Below are 19255 nucleotides of genomic sequence, written 5' to 3'. Positions count from 1 at the left end.
AGCTTAAAACAACAAAATAAACTTAAATTAGACACTAGGAATGACTTTAGACGAAAATTGACTTTTACTTGAATCAAAACACTTAAAAACACAAACTAAAACAGATTTGAAACACTTTGAAACAAGAAACTAAAAGGGGTGTTTTGATTTGGATGAAGTTGAAACAAACAAACAAGTATGAAAAATGAGACAGATTGTAAAACGAATGTGAGAAATAAGATGATGGATGGGATGGCTATAGGCTTTTTCTCCACACATGATATGCATGCAAACAACTATTGGATTGGATGACATCATTCGACAACCCAAAACATTCTTCAAAAGTTCCCTACATGACATTATAATAGAGATACAATCAAAGATCATTACGTTTAATGAAAATCATAAGCATTGACAAAGCAATTGCAACTATGACATCATGTCACTCATGCTAGGAATTGAACTTAACCCGATCATTTATAAGCGACCTTCACTACATGTGAATATAAGTTTGTAACGATTATGTGAAACTTTCTTATATTATAGCAACGGATTTATGCATGCCAATTAAGTGTCGACCCTTAATTAACAAATACAAATAAGTTATCAATCAAATAGTTAAGCCAATTGCATTCACGATTCAAGAGTTCATAACTGGAATTTATCAAATTATATTACACACATAATTATGGCTTTGAAATCACCCCTAGCCAAGAGGGGTTTAGCCACTCATATTTACAACAAAACGAAAGGAAATGAATTTAAACATTAGAAACAAAAGAAAGAAAACACCTAAACGCTCTAACGATCCAAGTTGGACAGCAAGCACGTCCAAGCACTTTCCTTCCCTTCCTTTGCTACGGCACAAGGTGTTGGTGAGTGTTTGAAGGGTTGTTTGTATGGAGGAATGGATGTGTTTGGATGAAGGTTGTGTTGAAATGGGAGTGAATGATTTAACCAAGTATGAACTCAATTTATGTTACACACATTTCCTTTTATAGAGGAAGTGCATGGCAATGGAGGGGAACATGAAGTGGTGTAGCAATTGAGTGCAATGATGCATGAAATCTGAAATGATGGAGGGAACAAGGAATGGTGTAGCAATTGAGTGCAATGATTCAATGTAATGATGCATGAATCTGAAATGATGGAAGGAACAAGGAATGGTGTAGCAATTGAGTGCAATGATTCAATGTAATGATGCATGAAATCTGAAATAATGAAGGGGACAAGGGTGATTATGCATGGCATGGGTGGAAAGATGAGTAAGTGGTCAATCAATGAGTGCAAGGAAGTGAAAGGATATTGTGCACATGGTAGACAAAGGAAAAGAAGTGGAATGATGCAACAAATGAGTCAATGGAGGGAACATGGATGATGATGCACGACATAGGAATCCAAAGGGAGTGCAATGGTGGTGCACGATAATGATGGAAAGGTGAATGGTGGAGCCCCTTTATAGCTGAGCTCTTTGTCATTTTTACATTAATTCTTCTTTCTCTTTAACACATTCCTAGCCTCTTTAGTCTTCAATTTTTTCCATCCACCTTGCTCCATGCATATGCTATTCATTCCAAGCCCAAAACTGCTCCAAAATGCATCTTATTGCTTTATAAGGCCTATGGACCTACAAACACACGAAAATAGCTTAAAATACATAATTAACTAAGAAATAACAACATAAATGCATGAGAACAAGCTAACTTAGTCGCATAAATATGCTCATATCAGGCCGCAAAGCCCAATGGGATTTGAATGTCGAGCCCATTAACTCAAGTTGTATGACAACTTGAAAACACTAAGGGCTTGAAAGCCCAATGAACCATTAATGGCCGGCCATATAGAGAGGGGTAGTGAACTTAGCTTAATTGCTTGCCACTCCATTGTGAGGTGGTATAAGGGCAACTTTATAGCCATTTCATCCTTAGGGTTTCTTTTGGAGAAAAGATGAGAATTCAAGCTCCCTTTTCTCTCTATGAGGTTGGCTACCCTAGGAAGGTTTTACTAGCATCTAAATCTTCTGAGGTCACTCATCTCCTCATCACTGCTCTCCTTAGTGTAGAGACTTAGAGGTTCCCTTTTTTGGGAACTTAGAGAATCCATTCTACCATCCTCATCTAAGAAATCCATAGAGCTAAAAAGTAAGAAATGAATGCCCTATCTCTAGGGTGATTAGCCTTTGCTTATGCAAAGAGGAATCAACAAAAGTATAATATTTCTCAACTCACTTTGTTCTTGAGTTGAGTCTTGGTTCACCACACTCACTAAGCCTTGAATTTCATGGCTAAAGTTTTGTTTTTGAGTGCATACAAGCATGATTCCACCTTTAATTGTTAATTGCATGCTATAGATGTTGCTCAAATGAACTTGTTTTCAGAAATATTTCCTTCACCATACCCAACTTATATCTATTGCTCATAAGGCATTAAGGCTGCCTTTGAGAAAGAAGTTCTATGATGTACAATTCAATGAGTTGCAAGAGTTGGTAATTGCTGCCACAAAGTATGAGAAGTTGTTGATTGAAGAACAAGTAAAACACTTATCCAATGTGCCTCATTTCTACAAGAATAAAGCTGCAATTCACCAAGTAGAGTTTGAAAGAGTAGAGCCAGAAGAAAGTGATGGTTATGGAGGAGAGGGAATTGAAATGTGTACAACAGAGATGACTACTCCTTTTAAACCATTAATGGTAAAGGGGTTTGTCCAACCAATCAAGGATCAGAAAGTGGTGATGAATGATGGTGGATTTGTCCTTATGAAACCCCCATACCAGAGTTATTCTTTTGATTTAACTAAGGCCTCGGAAATATATGACAAGTTGGTGCGGGCAAGAGTGATTGTGCTCGACAACACCAAAAATATGTTTAAGTCCGAAAAATTAAGAGGAAAGAAGTATTGCAAGCTGCACTATACCTTCAACCATTCCATAAACAATTGTGTCTAGTTCAGGGACTAGATACAATACCTCATAGTAAAGGGAAAATTGCTCTTAGAGAAACCTCAGGCTAATATGATGACTGACACAGATCCTTTCCCAGAGGCACCCAATAAACATAATTAACCTGACTTGGGCTGAGAAAGGAAAGGGAAAACCACTTGAGAAGTGAAAGCATAATGAAGGCAAGTTGACAGACCCACAAAATGAGTTATTAAGTTGCCCGAGAAACCCAAAGCAGCCATAGTTAAAGGGCTGGTGTTGTGTAGCAAGTGCCAATGTGAATGTGAGCTAGAAGTGCCAACATCATAAGCTATTATTGATCAAGAATTGATCAGAAAAAGAGAGAAAGAAGGGCAGGAAGCCTTAAGGAGCATCATGTGGGTAGATAAGAAAGAAACCTCCAGAAATGTTTTCCAAAGGTTAGGATGAGACTTTGAGCCAAAAGGCTTGTTCGAGGTTTTAGGAACTATGAAGCCTCCCTAACCAAGTTATAATAATGTCAGAGTGAAAGGAAGAACAAAGAATCTAGTATCCCCAGTCATTAAGAAAGGTTCTGCCCGACTCGGGCAGAAATGGTGTGTAGTGGGGAAGGCTGGAAAAACAGTCAAGGAAATGAGAGCTTCTATAATCATGAGAGTCCAAAGGCAACACAAAGCCCATATGAAATCACTAAAAGTCTTTGATACATCAGAAACCTCTGAAAATGTGAAGTTTGAAAAAGTGCCTCTTGGGGGAAGAAATCAACTTCAATGAAAAAGCAAAAAAGAGGTAGAAAGAGCCAATAGCAAGACTGAGGGAAAGGGGGATCATGTGCCACAAAACCCTCATCTTGGAAAGTACAGAATCTTGAGGAGAGCTCAAGAAGATATGATGATGATGCCAACCCTAAGATGGAGTCCAGAAACAATATGTTTTGGGACTATTTCACTTGAGAAAGGAATACCCTCACCGTTGTTGTTTGAAACCTTTTGTGAAATTCCAGGGCAAGTGCCAAACTTTGGTATAATTAGGGAGGAAGAATTGCCTGAACTAATGTTGCCAAAAGAAGCATAGGCCTAGTTAGATGAGTTTACGGACCATATCAGAGGAAAGAATGAGGATTTATCCAGACTTAACAACTTCCACGTAAACATGACATATGTATTATCTGCCATGTTTTACGCCGAACCTGATCAACTTGCCACAATGGAGGGTGATTACTTGACGTTAGAACCTATGATGGCACATGTTAGTGTTGAAGAAATAGGAAAATGAGAATCCAGCCAAACATTTTTGCCCGAACTCTCAAGGAATGAGCCCGAGAGGGTGTATTCTGATAGAATGGTTTTCAGTCGCCCGAGTATGTCCCTAGCTAATCATCTCAAGCTCATATACGTAACTGCTCATCTGGAAGGAGTACCCTTCAAGAGGGTTTTGATTGATGAAGGAGCTGCGATCAACGTAATACCATTAAAACAAATGAAGAAGTTAGGAAGAAGTGAAGAAGATATTATTCCTACTGACTTAACAGTTTCCAGCTTCTCTAGAGCCATTACCAGAACTCATAGGATACTGCCCTTGGAAGTTGACTTGGGATCCAAGCAAATCATGCTAGCTTTCTTTATGGTGGATAGTAGTTCCACTTATGGAGCTTTACTTGGCAAGGATTGGATTCACTAAAGTTTGTCTGTGCCATCTACACTACATCAACAAATTGCAATTTACCATGAAGCCAAGACCAGAGAACCAAGGTTTTGGGAGATGGTAAAGGCTAAATCACGGTTATTTCTCCTTACAGCCAATGTTGCAGAAGCCAGCTTTTATAATCCTAGTGTTGGGATTTTCCAGTGCTTAGGAGCTGATTAGAAAGGCCGCCCAACTAAGGTGACAGCCCAAAAGCTCTTGGAACAAGGATTGTTTCTCAATAGGGAAGACTGGGATAGACCCCATATCTTCCCAGCTCCCCAACACTGGTAATGTCAGAACAAAGAAGAAATGACCAAGTAGTTACAATCAGGTCATTAATCAAGAGACTGTTGGTATATGGGATAGAGAGGAATCAAGAAAGAGAGGGCTCAGCTTCAAGTAGCCAGAACATAGGAGAAGAAGAGTTTTTTGAGAAAGAGATAGAGGCAGCCATACACATGGCTGAGTGTATATATGACTTGGATTGGCCCGATGACATGTCCGAACGCCTAGAGTCAGTTGAATTTTTGTGTACAGAACCTGACAGGCGAGCACCAGAAGTACAAGACTTCGTAGAAACCATTGATTTGGGGACTAAGGAGGATCCAAGACCTATACAGATCAGTGGCTTGTTGGAAGCTGAAGATCAGGCAAAGATAGTTAGTATTCTGTACGAGTTTAAAGATTGTTTTGCTTGACATTACACTGAAATGCCAAGTTTAGATTCAACCTTAGTAGAACATAGAATGCAAATTAAAGAGGGATATAAACCTGTAAGGTAAGCACCACGAAGGATGACAAAAGAGATCGAAGAAAAAGTCAAAGAAAAGATTGAAAGGTTGGTCAATGTTGGATTTATTAGGCCTGCCAAGTATGTTGAGTGGTTGGCCAACATTGTACCTATATTAAAAGCTATAACTAATGCGGTTCGGTGTTGTGTTGACTATAGAAACATTAATGGAGCCATGCCGAAAGATGAATACCCTATGCCTATGGTTGACCTATCCATAGATGCAGTTGCAAAACACAAGTTCTATATTTCATGAATGGAAATGCTAGTTATAATCAGATAAAAATGGCTAAAGAGGATTTACATAAAACGACTTTTAGATACCCAGGACATGTTAGAGCATATGAGTACTTGGTGATGCCATTCGGACTAAAAAATGTTGGTGCAACCTATCAAAGAGCAATGAATGCCATTTTTCATGACTTAATTGGCCATAGCATGGAAGTATACATTGATGACATCGTGGTGACAGCCCAAAAGCTCTTGGAACAAAGATTGTTTCTCAATAGGGAAGACTGGGATAGACCCCATATCCCCAGCTCCCCAACACTGGTAATGTCAGAACAAAGAAGAAATGACCAAGTAGTTACAATCAGGTCATTAATCAAGAGACTGTTGGTATATGGGATAGAGAGGAATCAAGAAAGAGAGGGCTCAGCTTCAAGTAGCCAGAACATAGGAGAAGAAGAGTTTTTTGAGAAAGAGATAGAGGCAGCCATACACATGGCTGAGTGTATATATGACTTGGATTGGCCCGATGACATGTCCGAACGCCTAGAGTCAGTTGAATTTTTGTGTACAGAACCTGACAGGCGAGCACCAGAAGTACAAGACTTCGTAGAAACCATTGATTTGGGGACTAAGGAGGATCCAAGACCTATACAGATCAGTGGCTTGTTGGAAGCTGAAGATCAGGCAAAGATAGTTAGTATTCTGTACGAGTTTAAAGATTGTTTTGCTTGACATTACACTGAAATGCCAAGTTTAGATTCAACTTTAGTAGAACATAGAATGCATATTAAAGAGGGATATAAACCTGTAAGGTAAGCACCACGAAGGATGATAAAAGAGATCGAAGAAAAAGTCAAAGAAAAGATTGAAAGGTTGGTCAATGTTGGATTTATTAGGCCTGCCAAGTATGTTGAGTGGTTGGCCAACATTGTACCTATATTAAAAGCTATAACTAATGCGGTTCGGTGTTGTGTTGACTATAGAAACATTAATGAAGCCATGCCGAAAGATGAATACCCTATGCCTATGGTTAACCTATCCATAGATGCAGTTGCAAAACACAAGTTCTATATTTCATGAATAGAAATGCTAGTTATAATCAGATAAAAATGGCTAAAGAGGATTTACATAAAACGACTTTTAGATACCCAGGACATGTTAGAGCATATGAGTACTTGGTGATGCCATTCGGACTAAAAAACGCTGGTGCAACCTATCAAAGAGCAATGAATGCCATTTTTCATGACTTAATTGGCCATAGCATGGAAGTATACATTGATGACATCGTGGTGAAGTCTAAAACCGAAGAATAGCACCTAGTAGACATCAGACAAGCCTTAGCAAGGATGAGGATCCATAAATTGAAAATGAATCCTAAGAAATGTGCTTTTGGGGTAAGGTCGGGCAACTTCTTAGGATTCCTTGTTCATTAAAGAGGAGTAGAGGTCGAAAAAAACAAGGCTCGGGTAATAATGGAATCACCTCCTCCCACCAATAAAGTACAACTGCAAAGGCTGCTAGGAAAAATAAACTTCTTGAGGAGATTTATTGCTAACTTGGCTGGCAAGATTAAGTCGTTGACTCCTTTGTTAAGATTGAAAGATAAAGAAGAGTTCGAGTGGGGCCCACCATACCAAGAGGCATTTGACAGAATATAAACTTACTTAGCATCTCTACCAGTGCTCATGCCACCTTAGCGAGGGAAGCCTTTAAAGCTTTATATTTCTGCCTCTGAGAAGTCAATAGGAAGCTTATTGGCTTAAAACAATGAATGAGGGAAATAACAAGCAATATATTACCTCAGTAGAATCCCTACTAAGGTAGAGACAAGATATACCTAGTGGAGAAGTTGTGTTTGGCTCTGTACTTCACTGCCTGCAAGTTAAGGTATTATATGTTGCCTTACCACATCCATATCATTACTAAGACATATGTAATTAAACACATGCTGTCAAAACCAATGCTAATTGGAAGGATTTGGAAGTGGATTCTAGCAGTATCATAATTTAGTTTTCAATATGTACCGCATAGAGCAATAAAGGGGCAAGCGATTACAGACTTTTTAGTCGAGCACCAAGAATCACAAGATGAACTTATCAATATCCGAAGGACTTTAGAGGTGGCCAATCTCTGGATCCCAACAAACAGAGCTTTCTTGGGCAAAGAGGAATGGATTCAATAAGAGATAAAGAGGGTAACCAGCCTCTGGATCACTCATAGGAGATTGTATTTTGATGGATCTTGCACTCACATGCTATTGGGGTTGGGATTGTCATCTTTGATCCCCAGGATGTTCACCACTGCTATTCATTTCTCCTAGATTATCAAGTTACTACCAATAATTGAGCAAAGTATGAAGCACTGATTATTGGCTTGGAAATCCTGATAGAGTTAGGGGCAACTGAAGTTGAGGTTTTTGGTGACTCAGAATTAATGATCAATCAGTTGAATGGAGAATACAAGTACATGCATATCACTATGGCTAGTTATTATTTGGCAGCTACTTAATTGTTGATTTATTGGGGAACTGAAATATCAGTCAATCACATCCCCAGAGAATTAAATACAATTGCCAATGAAATTGCACAGTTGGCATCTGGAGCACAGATCCAAGAAAGATGGTTTGAAGTAGATATGGAAACACAAATGAGGAATCTCCCTTGAAAGAGGATTTAGCCTAGATATAATGACTAAAGAACCATAAATAGAAGATTGGAGAACACCTATTACTCAGTATTTGAAAGATCTTTCTTTCCCCACAAGTAAGAAGAATAGACAACAAGCAACTAAGTATATCTTATGGGAGGAGAATCTACTAAGAAAGTCTCCAGATGGATTGTTGTTGAAGTGCCTAGGCCAAGAAGAATCAATGAGAGTAATGGCTGAAATACATGAAGGAATTTGTGGAGCACTTCAAACTGAAACAAAGATGAGGTGGTTGCTCAAAAGGTATGCTTACTTTTGGCCCGAGATGGAGAAGGACTGCAAAGCCTATGCCTGAGGGTGTGAAGAATGTCAAAGACAAGGATCTCTCCAACATGTGCCCTCAGTACATTTGAACCATGTGGTTCATTTGGCCCTTCAGAGGATGAGCTATGGACTTCATTGGGAAAATTTACCCAGCCTCTAGCAAAGGACACATATTTATAATTGTCGCGACAGATTATTTTACCAAGTGGGTAGAGGTTTCAGCTGTAAAGACTATCACTTCAACTGCTGTAAAAAAGTTCATTAAAACTAAGATCTTACATAGGTATGGGGTGCCCGAGACAATTGTTACAGACCGCGGGCCATCTTTTATTTCAAAGGAAATAGAGGAGTTTGAAAGTAAGTTCAAGATAAAGATGATCCAATCTAGTCCTTACTACCCCCAATCAAATGGTAAAGTAGAGGCTAGCAATAATATCTTTGTGAGTATCATTAAAAGAATGGTGGTAAGTAGTCCAGATAAATGGCATGAGAAATTGGGAGACACTTTGTGGGCTTATAGAACCTCCAAGAGGACAGGAATTGGAACTACTCCTTATGCCCTCACCTTCGGGCAAGATGTTGTGCTTTTTATGGAGATTAATGTCAGTTCAGTTAGAATTCAGAACCAATATGGTCTGCATAGTGAAGAATATATTCAAGCTATGTGTCAAGGAGTTAAAGATCTAGATGTAGCCTGAATTGAAGCTTTAAACAAGATTCAAGAAGGGACGAAAGTCGTTGCTTGAGCTTATAACAAGAAGGTAAAGTTAAGGACCTTCAAGGAATGAGAGTTAGCTTGGAAGGCAATTCTGCCTTTAGGAGCTCAAGTTAGAGGCTTTGGGAAGTGAAGCCCTAATTGGGAGGGTCTTTTCATTATCAATTAAGTACTGGATAAGGGAGGATATTACTTGGTAGATTTAGAAGGAAACTTGCGGAGACATCCAGTTAATGCTAAGTTTTTAAAAAAATATCATCCAACTCTATGGGATGTCAGGGATTGTTATATTGAGGAGGGTTAGTTGTTTCAAGAAGAATTAATTTTAGATAGTACAGTTAGGACTTCAAAGACTAAGATAACAAGATTATATGAAGAAAAGTCTTTTATTTCAGTAAAAGAATGATGATACAAAAAGCTTTAATTTAACAGTTTCACATCTTTGGCTAATGCAGCTATCCTAGAATGATAGATTTGGATGATTATAAAAATTCGACCAGGTTCTTCTAGGTGCATATTGTTGTTGGCCAGCTAGGCTTCAGAAGCTTCAACTTCCTAGTTCACCTTCTCCACTTCCTCTATCTTCTTGCAAAAATGATTAGCTAGGTTTATCTTTTCAACCCTCAAAGAAGAGAGTTACCATTCCAATATTTGAATTTCAACATTTACCACTGCAATCCTTTCTTCCATGGTTGATCCCTCCTTTACCAGCTGCTGAAGTGTGGCAGAAGTCTGAATGTATTTTACATGGAAACACTTTATCCTATTAGATGCCCGCTCTTCCCACTGGTGTTGGTCCCTTAGTGCCCGAAGATTCTCAAAAAAACTGAAAAAGGACTCGTACTGAGCCTTTGACAGTAACCGAGCCTTGTAAATCTCGGTCAAGGCCTTCTTAGCATCATAGAGGACCTTGAGGCTGAAAGAAGCAGTAAAGTCACTCTTCATCCAATCCTTAAAGATTTGGTGAGCATTTTGGAGAATAAGAGACTCAGAGGAAGATGGAGGAAAATGCAACTTGGTCTTAATCTGCCCGAATTTCCTAATCAGCTTGGGCAAATATGCCGTTAAAAGAATGGATGCTAAAGGTAGAGGCCTTTCTCCAACACCTTCAGTAGTAGCAGAAAGGGCAGCCTCGGTTGGTAAAAAGGAAGAGACTTAGGAGCAGGAGCAGGAATGGGAGTGGTAGCAGCAGTCTTGGCTTTCTTCTTTGGTCGAGGGATATGAATCCCCATTATCCCAAAAGCTAAGGGTTTAAATTGAATGTGGAGGATGACAGTAACTCAGAAGATCTCCCTTGCGCACTAAATGTGGAGGAGTTCGGCCTGAACCCTTTCTAGGACCCTGTTGCAAACCAAGGAAAACAAAGTAAAAAGAAATACTACAATTTAGAATAAAAGAAGACGAGATAAGGGAAGTTAATATACCTGAGTTGAGCCTGGAGCCTTGAAATGAGGTGGAGGATGAGTTGTTTCTCTTGATGGCTGAGAGGGATCATTCTCATTTACTTGAGAAGAATGAATGATGCCCGAGCCCTCACCAGAGGCTTATAAATATCAAGAAAAAGACAAATTGTTAGTAGGTTAATCTATACAAAATAGAAAACAAAAGTCTAAGTGCTGGTATACCTGATATAGGACTTGAAAAGACTGGTAAGGTGCTTCCATTGCCATAACAGCCTGAGAAACCCATGGGCTAGTCACCTCGGAGACCACAAGGATCTTAAGGACTATGGGCTCCCCAAATGTAGCAGATGCTGGTTGGTGAAACTTATGTATTGGAGAAGACTAAAAAAAAATCAAAGAAGAGGATAAATATAAGTAAAGAAGAAAGCTTAAAGACAGGAAGGTTCAAACTAAGAATACTCACCGAGTTACTGTCGTCCTCTATAAAGTGTAGCATCTCCCCAGTCCTTGGATCGAACTGGGAGGTTGGAGTCACCACCAATGCAGGTAGGGGAGTAGAAGAAATGAGGGTTAAGCTTTGCCCTATTGAAGGCACAGGTTCCCCAACCTTGGTCTATAGAAGAATGGAACTCAATCATTAAATAATAAAAGAAATGGTAAAGTTACAAGCTTAAAGCCAAAAATAAGAAAGAAATATACGTTTGAAGATTTAGCCTGAGGAAGGGAAGTGTGTATTGTTCAGGCTGGAGGAGAAGAAACCTCGGGCTGAAAGATCATTTCTTCCCTGGTGTCCTGTTTCAAGCGATCGGGCAAAAGATTAATGCAAAAGAAAAAGAATGGGTAAACTTAAAAAGGGTGACTTAGGATGCAGGCCATACTTGTAGCTCCTCAAAGATAGAATCAAGAAGCTTATTGTCCATCTGATGCATTTCCGCGCCCAACAGTTCCTCCATTGAGACAAAAGTAAGCTTCTTGGTTGCTTGAGGCCCTAGTTATGAGGAAAAAGAAGTTATTAGCTCATTGAGTAAAGATTGCTGTTAAAAAAGAGTAGAATAGAGTTAACTTACTAGATGACTTCTGTTTCTTCCGGCCCGCTTCAACTGGAGGAGCAGTGGATGACTTGGAAGATTTGGGTGCTCTAGAAGTTTGGGCTTTGGTTCTCTTCTTCGTAAGGGTTGTCCGCGAACCTGGTATAGACAGCTGAGGTTGAGATCGATCCTCGGGCTCGGACTTTGAAGATTCCACCGCTGTGGCCCTTGTCCAACATGTTGCCCGAGTCTCGACTATAGGTTCAGCTTCACCTTCATAATCTCCAAACAACTTTGAGAGGTCTTTAGCATCGCCAGCAATATGGCTAGACCCATCTCCCTGTCTCGTGGCTTCGGCTACAGCTTCCTCAAGCACAAGTGCGTCTGCAGCTTTTTCATCTAACCCAACATCCACATTTCCGATGTTACCTTGGGCTGCAAGTTTAAAGTAACCAAGGAAAGGATTATAAGAAAGCAGATTCATAAAAAATCATAAAATACAAGTCAAGAAAATAAAAGATACCTATTAAAAGAAGCTGGTTCTTTTGGTGGACCACCTCATTCCAGCTTTCAAGCTCGTTCAGCTTGGGATATGACTTAATGCTGAGTTGCCAGAAGAGAAGGTCGTGAGACTCCCTAAGACCCCTTCCATACTTTTTGGTCCACTTGGTCTCCTACCAAGTGGAGAAGGTTGAAGTACATTTAAAGCTTAATGCCACAGGCTTTCAGGCAATCTTGCTCATGATTTCAAGACTACGTCGAGCTACACAAAATGTAATTTCTGAGGGTGAGCAAAGGCGGTAGGAGGTGTCACAATGAATAGAATCGAAGAAGGGCATTGGGATGTCATGTCTAAACCCCAATTATCTAGCGTAGAAGTTGGGGTGGTAAACCTACAACCCGCATTCATAACGATCGTTACAGACTCCCTATGCCAGATCCCTTGGATGGATGCAGCTGATGAATTTCTCCTTGCAAAATTAGCTAGCGTCATCCCCGAAGGCATCTTGGAAGGCTTGGTCGGAAAACTAGGGATACCTCCTAAGTACTGAGGCTCCCCACTCCAAATCTGCCTGAGTTCGGCAGACTCTGAATAAATACCAACAAGAGAATGTGGAATGATTGGTGGGAGAAGCTTTAGCTAAGATGCGAGCAAGAGCCACGCCTTCGGGGAATTCTAGGTTAGGTGAAGCTTAGGGAAGTACCACTGGAGCCATAGTTGTATCATCCAGGTCGGCCCGTTGAGATTGGTCTTAAAGGGCTCGCCTCTGGTCATCTCGTACAGAAGGTGGTAGAGATGGGCAAGAAGGAAGGGGCTCGTGGCCACGTCATTAAAAGAATGGAGGGCCTCCACCAAGGGAACCCACTCCAATTTTACTCCCTTGGACTTGTTAGGGAATATATGGTTGTTGAGCCAGTACAGGAGAAAATACATGTGCTCAAAATCTCTATTGGCAGAAGAGGAAGTCGGGCCAAAGCTCTTCTTAGCAAATCGGATAAAGCCGTAAAGGAGGTCACATATCTCTTGAAGGTTGAAGAATTATACTCCAATTGAACGATGGAGTCAGAATTGCCATAGCCTTCAGCAATCGCGTGAGGGGAAGGACCAGTCGTGGGTAACGTCCACGACCCTGCCCGAAGACTTAAGCCATGTCGAGGGTGGTTGGGGACATGGAACCCATCCTAAAATCAAAAGTGTTGGTCCCTGAATTCTAGAAAAGAAGGGTTGTGGTCAGGAGCTCGGACTTGGCAACTACCGTGACCTTTGAGAGCATTATCAGCTCATAGATGCCATTGTTCATCCATTTCTTCTTGAAAATCGGCTCGATTTCATTCACCCATTGTGTCAATTGGAGTGAACTAGTTAGCCTTGGGCATATTGTTTTCTACAGAAATTGGAACCTAAGAGGTCCATGCAGGCCCTAGGGAGTGCATTCCCCTTCCTCAAAGAAAAGAGAAGTATTCAGGCCAGCCCGATGGCGATGAAGGCTGTTGAGCAAGCGACGCATGGTGGCAATCCCCTCACCAGTCTCGTACGAAGATTGATTTTGAGCAGCTTTGGGTGCCATCAAGTTAGGAAAGAAATGAGAAGAAAATTGGGAATAAAGGGCAAGAACTAGAGACTAAGAATTCTGAGAAATTTGGGGATTCTGGAAATTCAAAGGATTAGGATTACTAAGGTAATTTGGCTGAGAATTTAAGTGGAGGTTTTATAGTAGGCAGTTAGTTAACGTTGGAAATCATGGGTTAGTGTAAAGGTTTAGTTAACAAATGGCTATTTTAAATGGCATGCGACGGTTGTTTAATCATCATTAACGCCTCAATTTGCAGACTCAATAACGATTAAAGGGGGCACTGTTTGGGTTAATATATGAATATTGTGCTTAGATGAAGGGAAGCCCAAGGATGCCAAGTTAAAGGATGACTTGCCCGAAGCCCAACATCGAGTCCAAAAGCAAACTAAAACCTTCTCAGCCAAGACACAAGCCACATGTCTATGACTGAAGTGACAAGTGATGGAGACTAACCTACTATCAGCCAAAAAACACTTTCCAGTGGCATTACAAGTAAAAAGCTGATGACTCACTACCCTCCAAGAGCTTTCGGGCAAAAGCAATGTCCTGACTCTCGAGCCAAATCGCTTATAAAAGGAAGAAGAAAAAACAGAGACAAAAACACTCAAACTTACAAACTTACAAACTCTGCTCTCAAGCCAGTTCGTACTATTCAAGCTGAAATCAACTAAGATTCAGTCATTTTAGCTATAGTTTCCTTAGAAATACTATTTTTTTTCTCTAGTATAAAAGCTCTGCTACCATTCACAATGATGTAGTATTGATTCTCTCATGTAAACCTGTTTACCAACTATCTCTTTTTAGCATACAACCTCTGTAAAACCAAAGAGAAGTGGCTGTAAGAGGTTCGACCTTGTCAGACAAGGTGAAATCTTGCTCGAGTCTCTTTGTTTGTCCTTTAAATTAGTAGATCTATCATTTAATACACTTTTCAGCATGTATTCAAGTCATTTCTACCTGTTTTTCTATTTTAAGAGTCTCATTTGCATCTGGATTTGGTTAACTTAATGGATATGTTTTCATTAAAGAGCAATTTGGTACCAAACAAATGACTTAAAATGGCTATGGACTCCCTCCATTCGAAGATACGAGACCATGAACTAAAAGTCCTTGTTTATAAGGCAAGAAAAGAATTTAATACATATTTAACTCATCTGTGACAATCCTTTAATAATAAGAAGTTTGAGTAACTTGGGACGCAAGTAATCGACTCATAACACAATGGTTCTGCATCTGCTATTATGAGATAGCAGTGACACGCTTAAGCATTTAGTTAGTTTTGATTGCGTACCTCAAGGCCTATACCTAAGGTCCTACAAAGGCACATTTCAAAACTAATTTCAAGCTCTTATTGTAGCACACAAGACAAGCAAGGGCTCGACTACCAAACATACACATCCAAAATGTCATTCCCTTGAGGAGCTGTGCTGAGGTCTAGAGATCTTATCCAGAGAAATCTTTGCTTGAACAAGTTGAACCTTGAAGTGCTAAGGTAACTTGGAGAGGAGGAGGTACAGTGTATGGGTTAAGGTTGTAGGTCGAAACCGGTGCGTGGATTGCCTGCTGAATGAGCGTGGGGAGCGCAAGGTGCGATGGTATAAGGTTTAGGTATGTAACAAGGGAACTTTAACGAAAAGCACCCGGTACTGTTCACTTTAACGAAAAACCATATTTTTACACTAAAAAGTCAATCCTGGTACTATTCACTTTACCCTTTATTTTGTCCTTATCATTAAAACTCAAAGTTTTCAAGCCTTTTTCATTAGTTTTCCTATGTAACAAACTAACATGTGTGCAGGCAGGGGGACCCCACTTGTCACGTGGACAGTAGGTCATTGGCCACGTAGAAGAGACAAGCAAAGGGCTGCGTGTGGAATCTCCTCTAATCCCCTCTCCACCAATCATCGTCGTCCTCCCACGTGGGCATTGGAGCCCCCACACCCAATTCCCATATGACATCACCGAAGAACTCACCTGCGCTTTTTATTTGTTTATTTATACGATCCACCCTCATGATTTTTCTTTAACTTTAACCGATCAGTTGTTCACTTTTTATGATCATCCAGCAGCTGCCTCTTGCCTCTCGAAATCTCCCACTCTCCCCCTTCTTCTTTTCAGTTCTCCTTTCAAATTCTTCGTTGTTCTGCAAGACTTCTGCAGCTGGGGTAGCAAGAACTTTAGCTATTTATATATAAACATGGGAGACTCTTCTGCTTCATACATTCACTTGGTAAGCCTTGTTGTAATTTTTATGAATTTTTTTTCTACTTTGTCTTGATCACCAAGATGATATATACCTTTGATTCGATATATAGAATATGTAATGATATTATCTGATAGCTATTATTATCACTCTAAAATGTCACAAGCAATTCTCAAAATTTAGTTTTCTCCCAAATACACGAAGAGTACATAATGATTTTTTTTGCGGTGTTTTATTTTTCGATATCTTGTGGGGAAGAAAATTAATGGTGGCATGGTGACATGCATGATTATATAATTAGGTGCACCATTTAATCGAGGAGTGCATCATATTTTATATGAGCAAAGAGGAGTGCATGGAAGCCCTCTCTAAGCGTGCAAACATAAAACCCATCATTACCTCCACAGGTCTCTCTCTCTCTCTCTCTCTCTCTCTCTCTCTCTCTCTCTCTGTCTCTATATATATATATATATATATATATTATGTTACAATTGTCCTTGCATGGGATTGAATGGTTAGCTAATTAATGGATTAACTGATCAACTGCAGTGTGGAAGGAGTTAGAGAAGGAGAACAAGGAGTTCTTTGAGGCCTACAACAAGAGCAGGGAAGCTAGATCCTCTGAGATGGTCACAGAGCAAAGAAGCCAGAAGATGCTTTTTGATCTTTCTCAGAGGGGCGACAACTCCACCACCACCGATGACGGCGGCGATGAATCTGATCAGTAGTAGATCCCTTTGTTTCTTATGCAGAAAACGATCGATAAGAGATGGCCTTTTTGGCTTCAATTGCTCTTAATTAATCTGTAACATCAGGGAAAAAAGTGGCTTAAAACGACAGGCAAAATAACAAGTTGTCCAGCACAACACAAGGGCAAATACGGACGGCACATACGACGTATCGTGTAGCAGTCATCAATAGTAGTTGGGAATTGTAATTTGTAAACCCTTGAGAGTGCGTGGGTGGCTGGGGTTAGCTTACGTGCACACATGGCAGAGCGCGATGAGTCCCATTTGTGAAAAATTTCCAGACGGGACTGATGTGTACATATTAAATTCTAAAGCAATGAGTTTTTTTTTTTTTTTTTTTTTTTTGTTTGAGAACTGGAAACATATAATTCCAGGACGAAAGCCAAACGTACAAGGGAAGTCCACGATAGGGGCAACAAAGTAACATACACATGAGAGGGCAGTGCTGGGGTTAGGAACAATAAGACGCTGCCAAAGAAGCAAGCATCACCCCACAGCACCCTCCTATCAAAAACCTAAAGCAATGAGTTCTGCAAATTCTTTTTTCCTCCTTTCTAAGCTTAATTCTCATTCAAATTATTTCATCTAAAATATAAAACATTGTACATAAATAACTTCTCATTTTTTTTTCGCATTTTTATTTCACGAGATATTCTACGCTAAAGAGACAGAAAAAAAGTTTACACTCACAATGCAATGAATTCACGAGCAATGCCCTAACTACCTGATCAATCACGAATCTCCAAATTTATTGTTCAGTCAGCTTTGGTTATTGGGCTATTTCGTTTTCTTTCTTGTGTGAATATGTATTAATAGCATGGATGTGTTTGTTTGTTTTCTCCAATAATTTTGGGTGTGGGTCATTTGAATTCGTCGTTACCCTACTTTTTCGTTTGAGTTCGGCGGAGGACCGAGTGACATCGACGTTTTAATTCTACTAGAATCTTTCCATAGCTGCACGGCTATGAATTTATGTTTGATTTTTGTCCACAATATTATAATTAATTAGTATTGGGTTAGGGATCCAGTCAAATGTATAAAAAGTATCGATCCAGATGATATGAAAACGAATAATATTAAGGAGATCAAATTTTGTAAATCAAATAATGTGGTTGTTGATAATTGAATTATTACTTTAAGTGTTGATTAACGAGTTTCTTTCCTATTTATGACACATAATTTGATTTGCAAATTTAGTTTAAAAGTTTCATCTACTTGACATTACCTTTGAAGATAGTCTTTCTTTTTTCTAATGAAATCTTGGGGTGGGTTCAGTTTGGTAAACGAGTTGATATCCCCCACCGATAATTGACTAAAGTGTATTGATATGGCTTTAAAACAAAACAGATACTGAATTGAATTGGTTGATATGGCTTTAAAACAAAACAGATACTGAATTGAATTGGTTGGTTTACCTATATTCGGTTCAAACCAAAAAAGTTGGTCGGTTTCGAGTCGGTCTGGTATGGTGGTAGTCCTTATGGTTGATTTGTGGTGGTGGGTGTCTTGAAGGCGTCTGGGTCGTGGTGGTGGCTTGGAGGTTGTGATGACTGAAAACACATCCGCTCTAGCAAATTAGGCTACTGCTTTTTTGGTTTTACAATGGGACTCGAACTTTAGTTTCGTTGCAAAAAAACAAAAAAAAAAAAAGAGTTTACTTTCACATCCACAATTTGGGCTTGTTTAAAAAAACTTTAAAATGGCAGAAAGCTCATTTAGTGAGTTTGTTTTTGATGTAGGACAGAAATCCGATTATTTCACGTGCAACAAAACTAAAAGAAGGAAGCGGCGAGCAATAAAGAAAAGTGATTGGATAATTGGTAATTCACGTGTTAATAGATTATTTGCTACGGTCATATCTCGAAAGTTGATGTTTTGAACCTTTCTTGTTGAATGAACACTACTTTCATTTCTGGTGCGGTCGTAGAAGAGGTGTTTAAGTCTCCCACAAAAGTGGCTTGAGCCATCTTTTGCAGAAAGTCATGAAGACATCAGCCTACTAATAAATGGAGTCTTTTGGGGTTTCAAGGGCTTTATTATATATTAGTTATTTTCATTTTAATTCCCTACGTCTTTTGAGTTTCCCAAAAGGTTGTAAAAGGTTTATTTAAGCCATGGCTTTGTTATCATTTAGACATCTTTCAATCAATTAATCAAATTATCCTTTGGGATTTCTATCAACTGGTGGACTCCAGTAACTTTGTTCTACAAGGGATTACGCTGGTAACCCTTTCATTGCTTCGTGCTGCATCAATTGGTACCAGAGCGGGTTTCTCCCGTCTTGGCATTGTTGATTATCCTATTTGCTATGTTCTAATGGCAATCGATCGTGGGAAAAGATATACCTTAAGTGACGTTGATCGCGAGGTTGTTACAATAGATGTGGTGTGCACAAAGGGAATTGCCTCGAGCCAATCTCATATAGTTGATGTTGAAGATATTCCTATTTTCTTCGGAAGTGATTGCATTGAAGGTTTTCTCTTGTGGGTTGAGGATGTAGAAAAACTTT

The 19255-nt window shown here is 39.6% G+C and overlaps 1 protein-coding gene across 1 annotated transcript; it reads left to right on the top strand.

Annotated features, from left to right (window-relative positions):
* Positions 1 to 15778: 15778 nt before the first annotated feature.
* On the top strand, positions 15779 to 17082 carry LOC103423410 (uncharacterized). Its single transcript, XM_008361483.4, has 3 exons — positions 15779 to 16024; positions 16299 to 16404; positions 16547 to 17082. The coding sequence occupies exons 1-3, from the start codon at positions 15992 to 15994 to the stop codon at positions 16723 to 16725; spliced, it is 318 nt and encodes a 105-aa protein (XP_008359705.3). The 5' UTR covers positions 15779 to 15991; the 3' UTR covers positions 16726 to 17082.
* The last annotated feature ends 2173 nt before the right edge of the window (positions 17083 to 19255 follow it).

Source organism: Malus domestica, chromosome 12, assembly GCF_042453785.1.
Source record: "Malus domestica chromosome 12, GDT2T_hap1".
NCBI lineage: Eukaryota > Viridiplantae > Streptophyta > Magnoliopsida > Rosales > Rosaceae > Malus > Malus domestica.
The sequence above is the reverse complement of the archived record's forward strand: the minus strand, read 5'-3'. Positions and strand labels throughout refer to the sequence as shown.

Bases quoted from the DNA above. Each gene is read 5' to 3' on its own strand.
- LOC103423410 (XM_008361483.4), top strand. From the start codon at position 15,992: ATGGGAGACTCTTCTGCTTCATACATTCACTTG. The intron at 16,025-16,298 runs GTAAGCCTTGTT...TTATATAATTAG, and splicing joins CTGCTTCATACATTCACTTG to GTGCACCATTTAATCGAGGA. The intron at 16,405-16,546 runs GTCTCTCTCTCT...GATCAACTGCAG, and splicing joins ACCCATCATTACCTCCACAG to TGTGGAAGGAGTTAGAGAAG.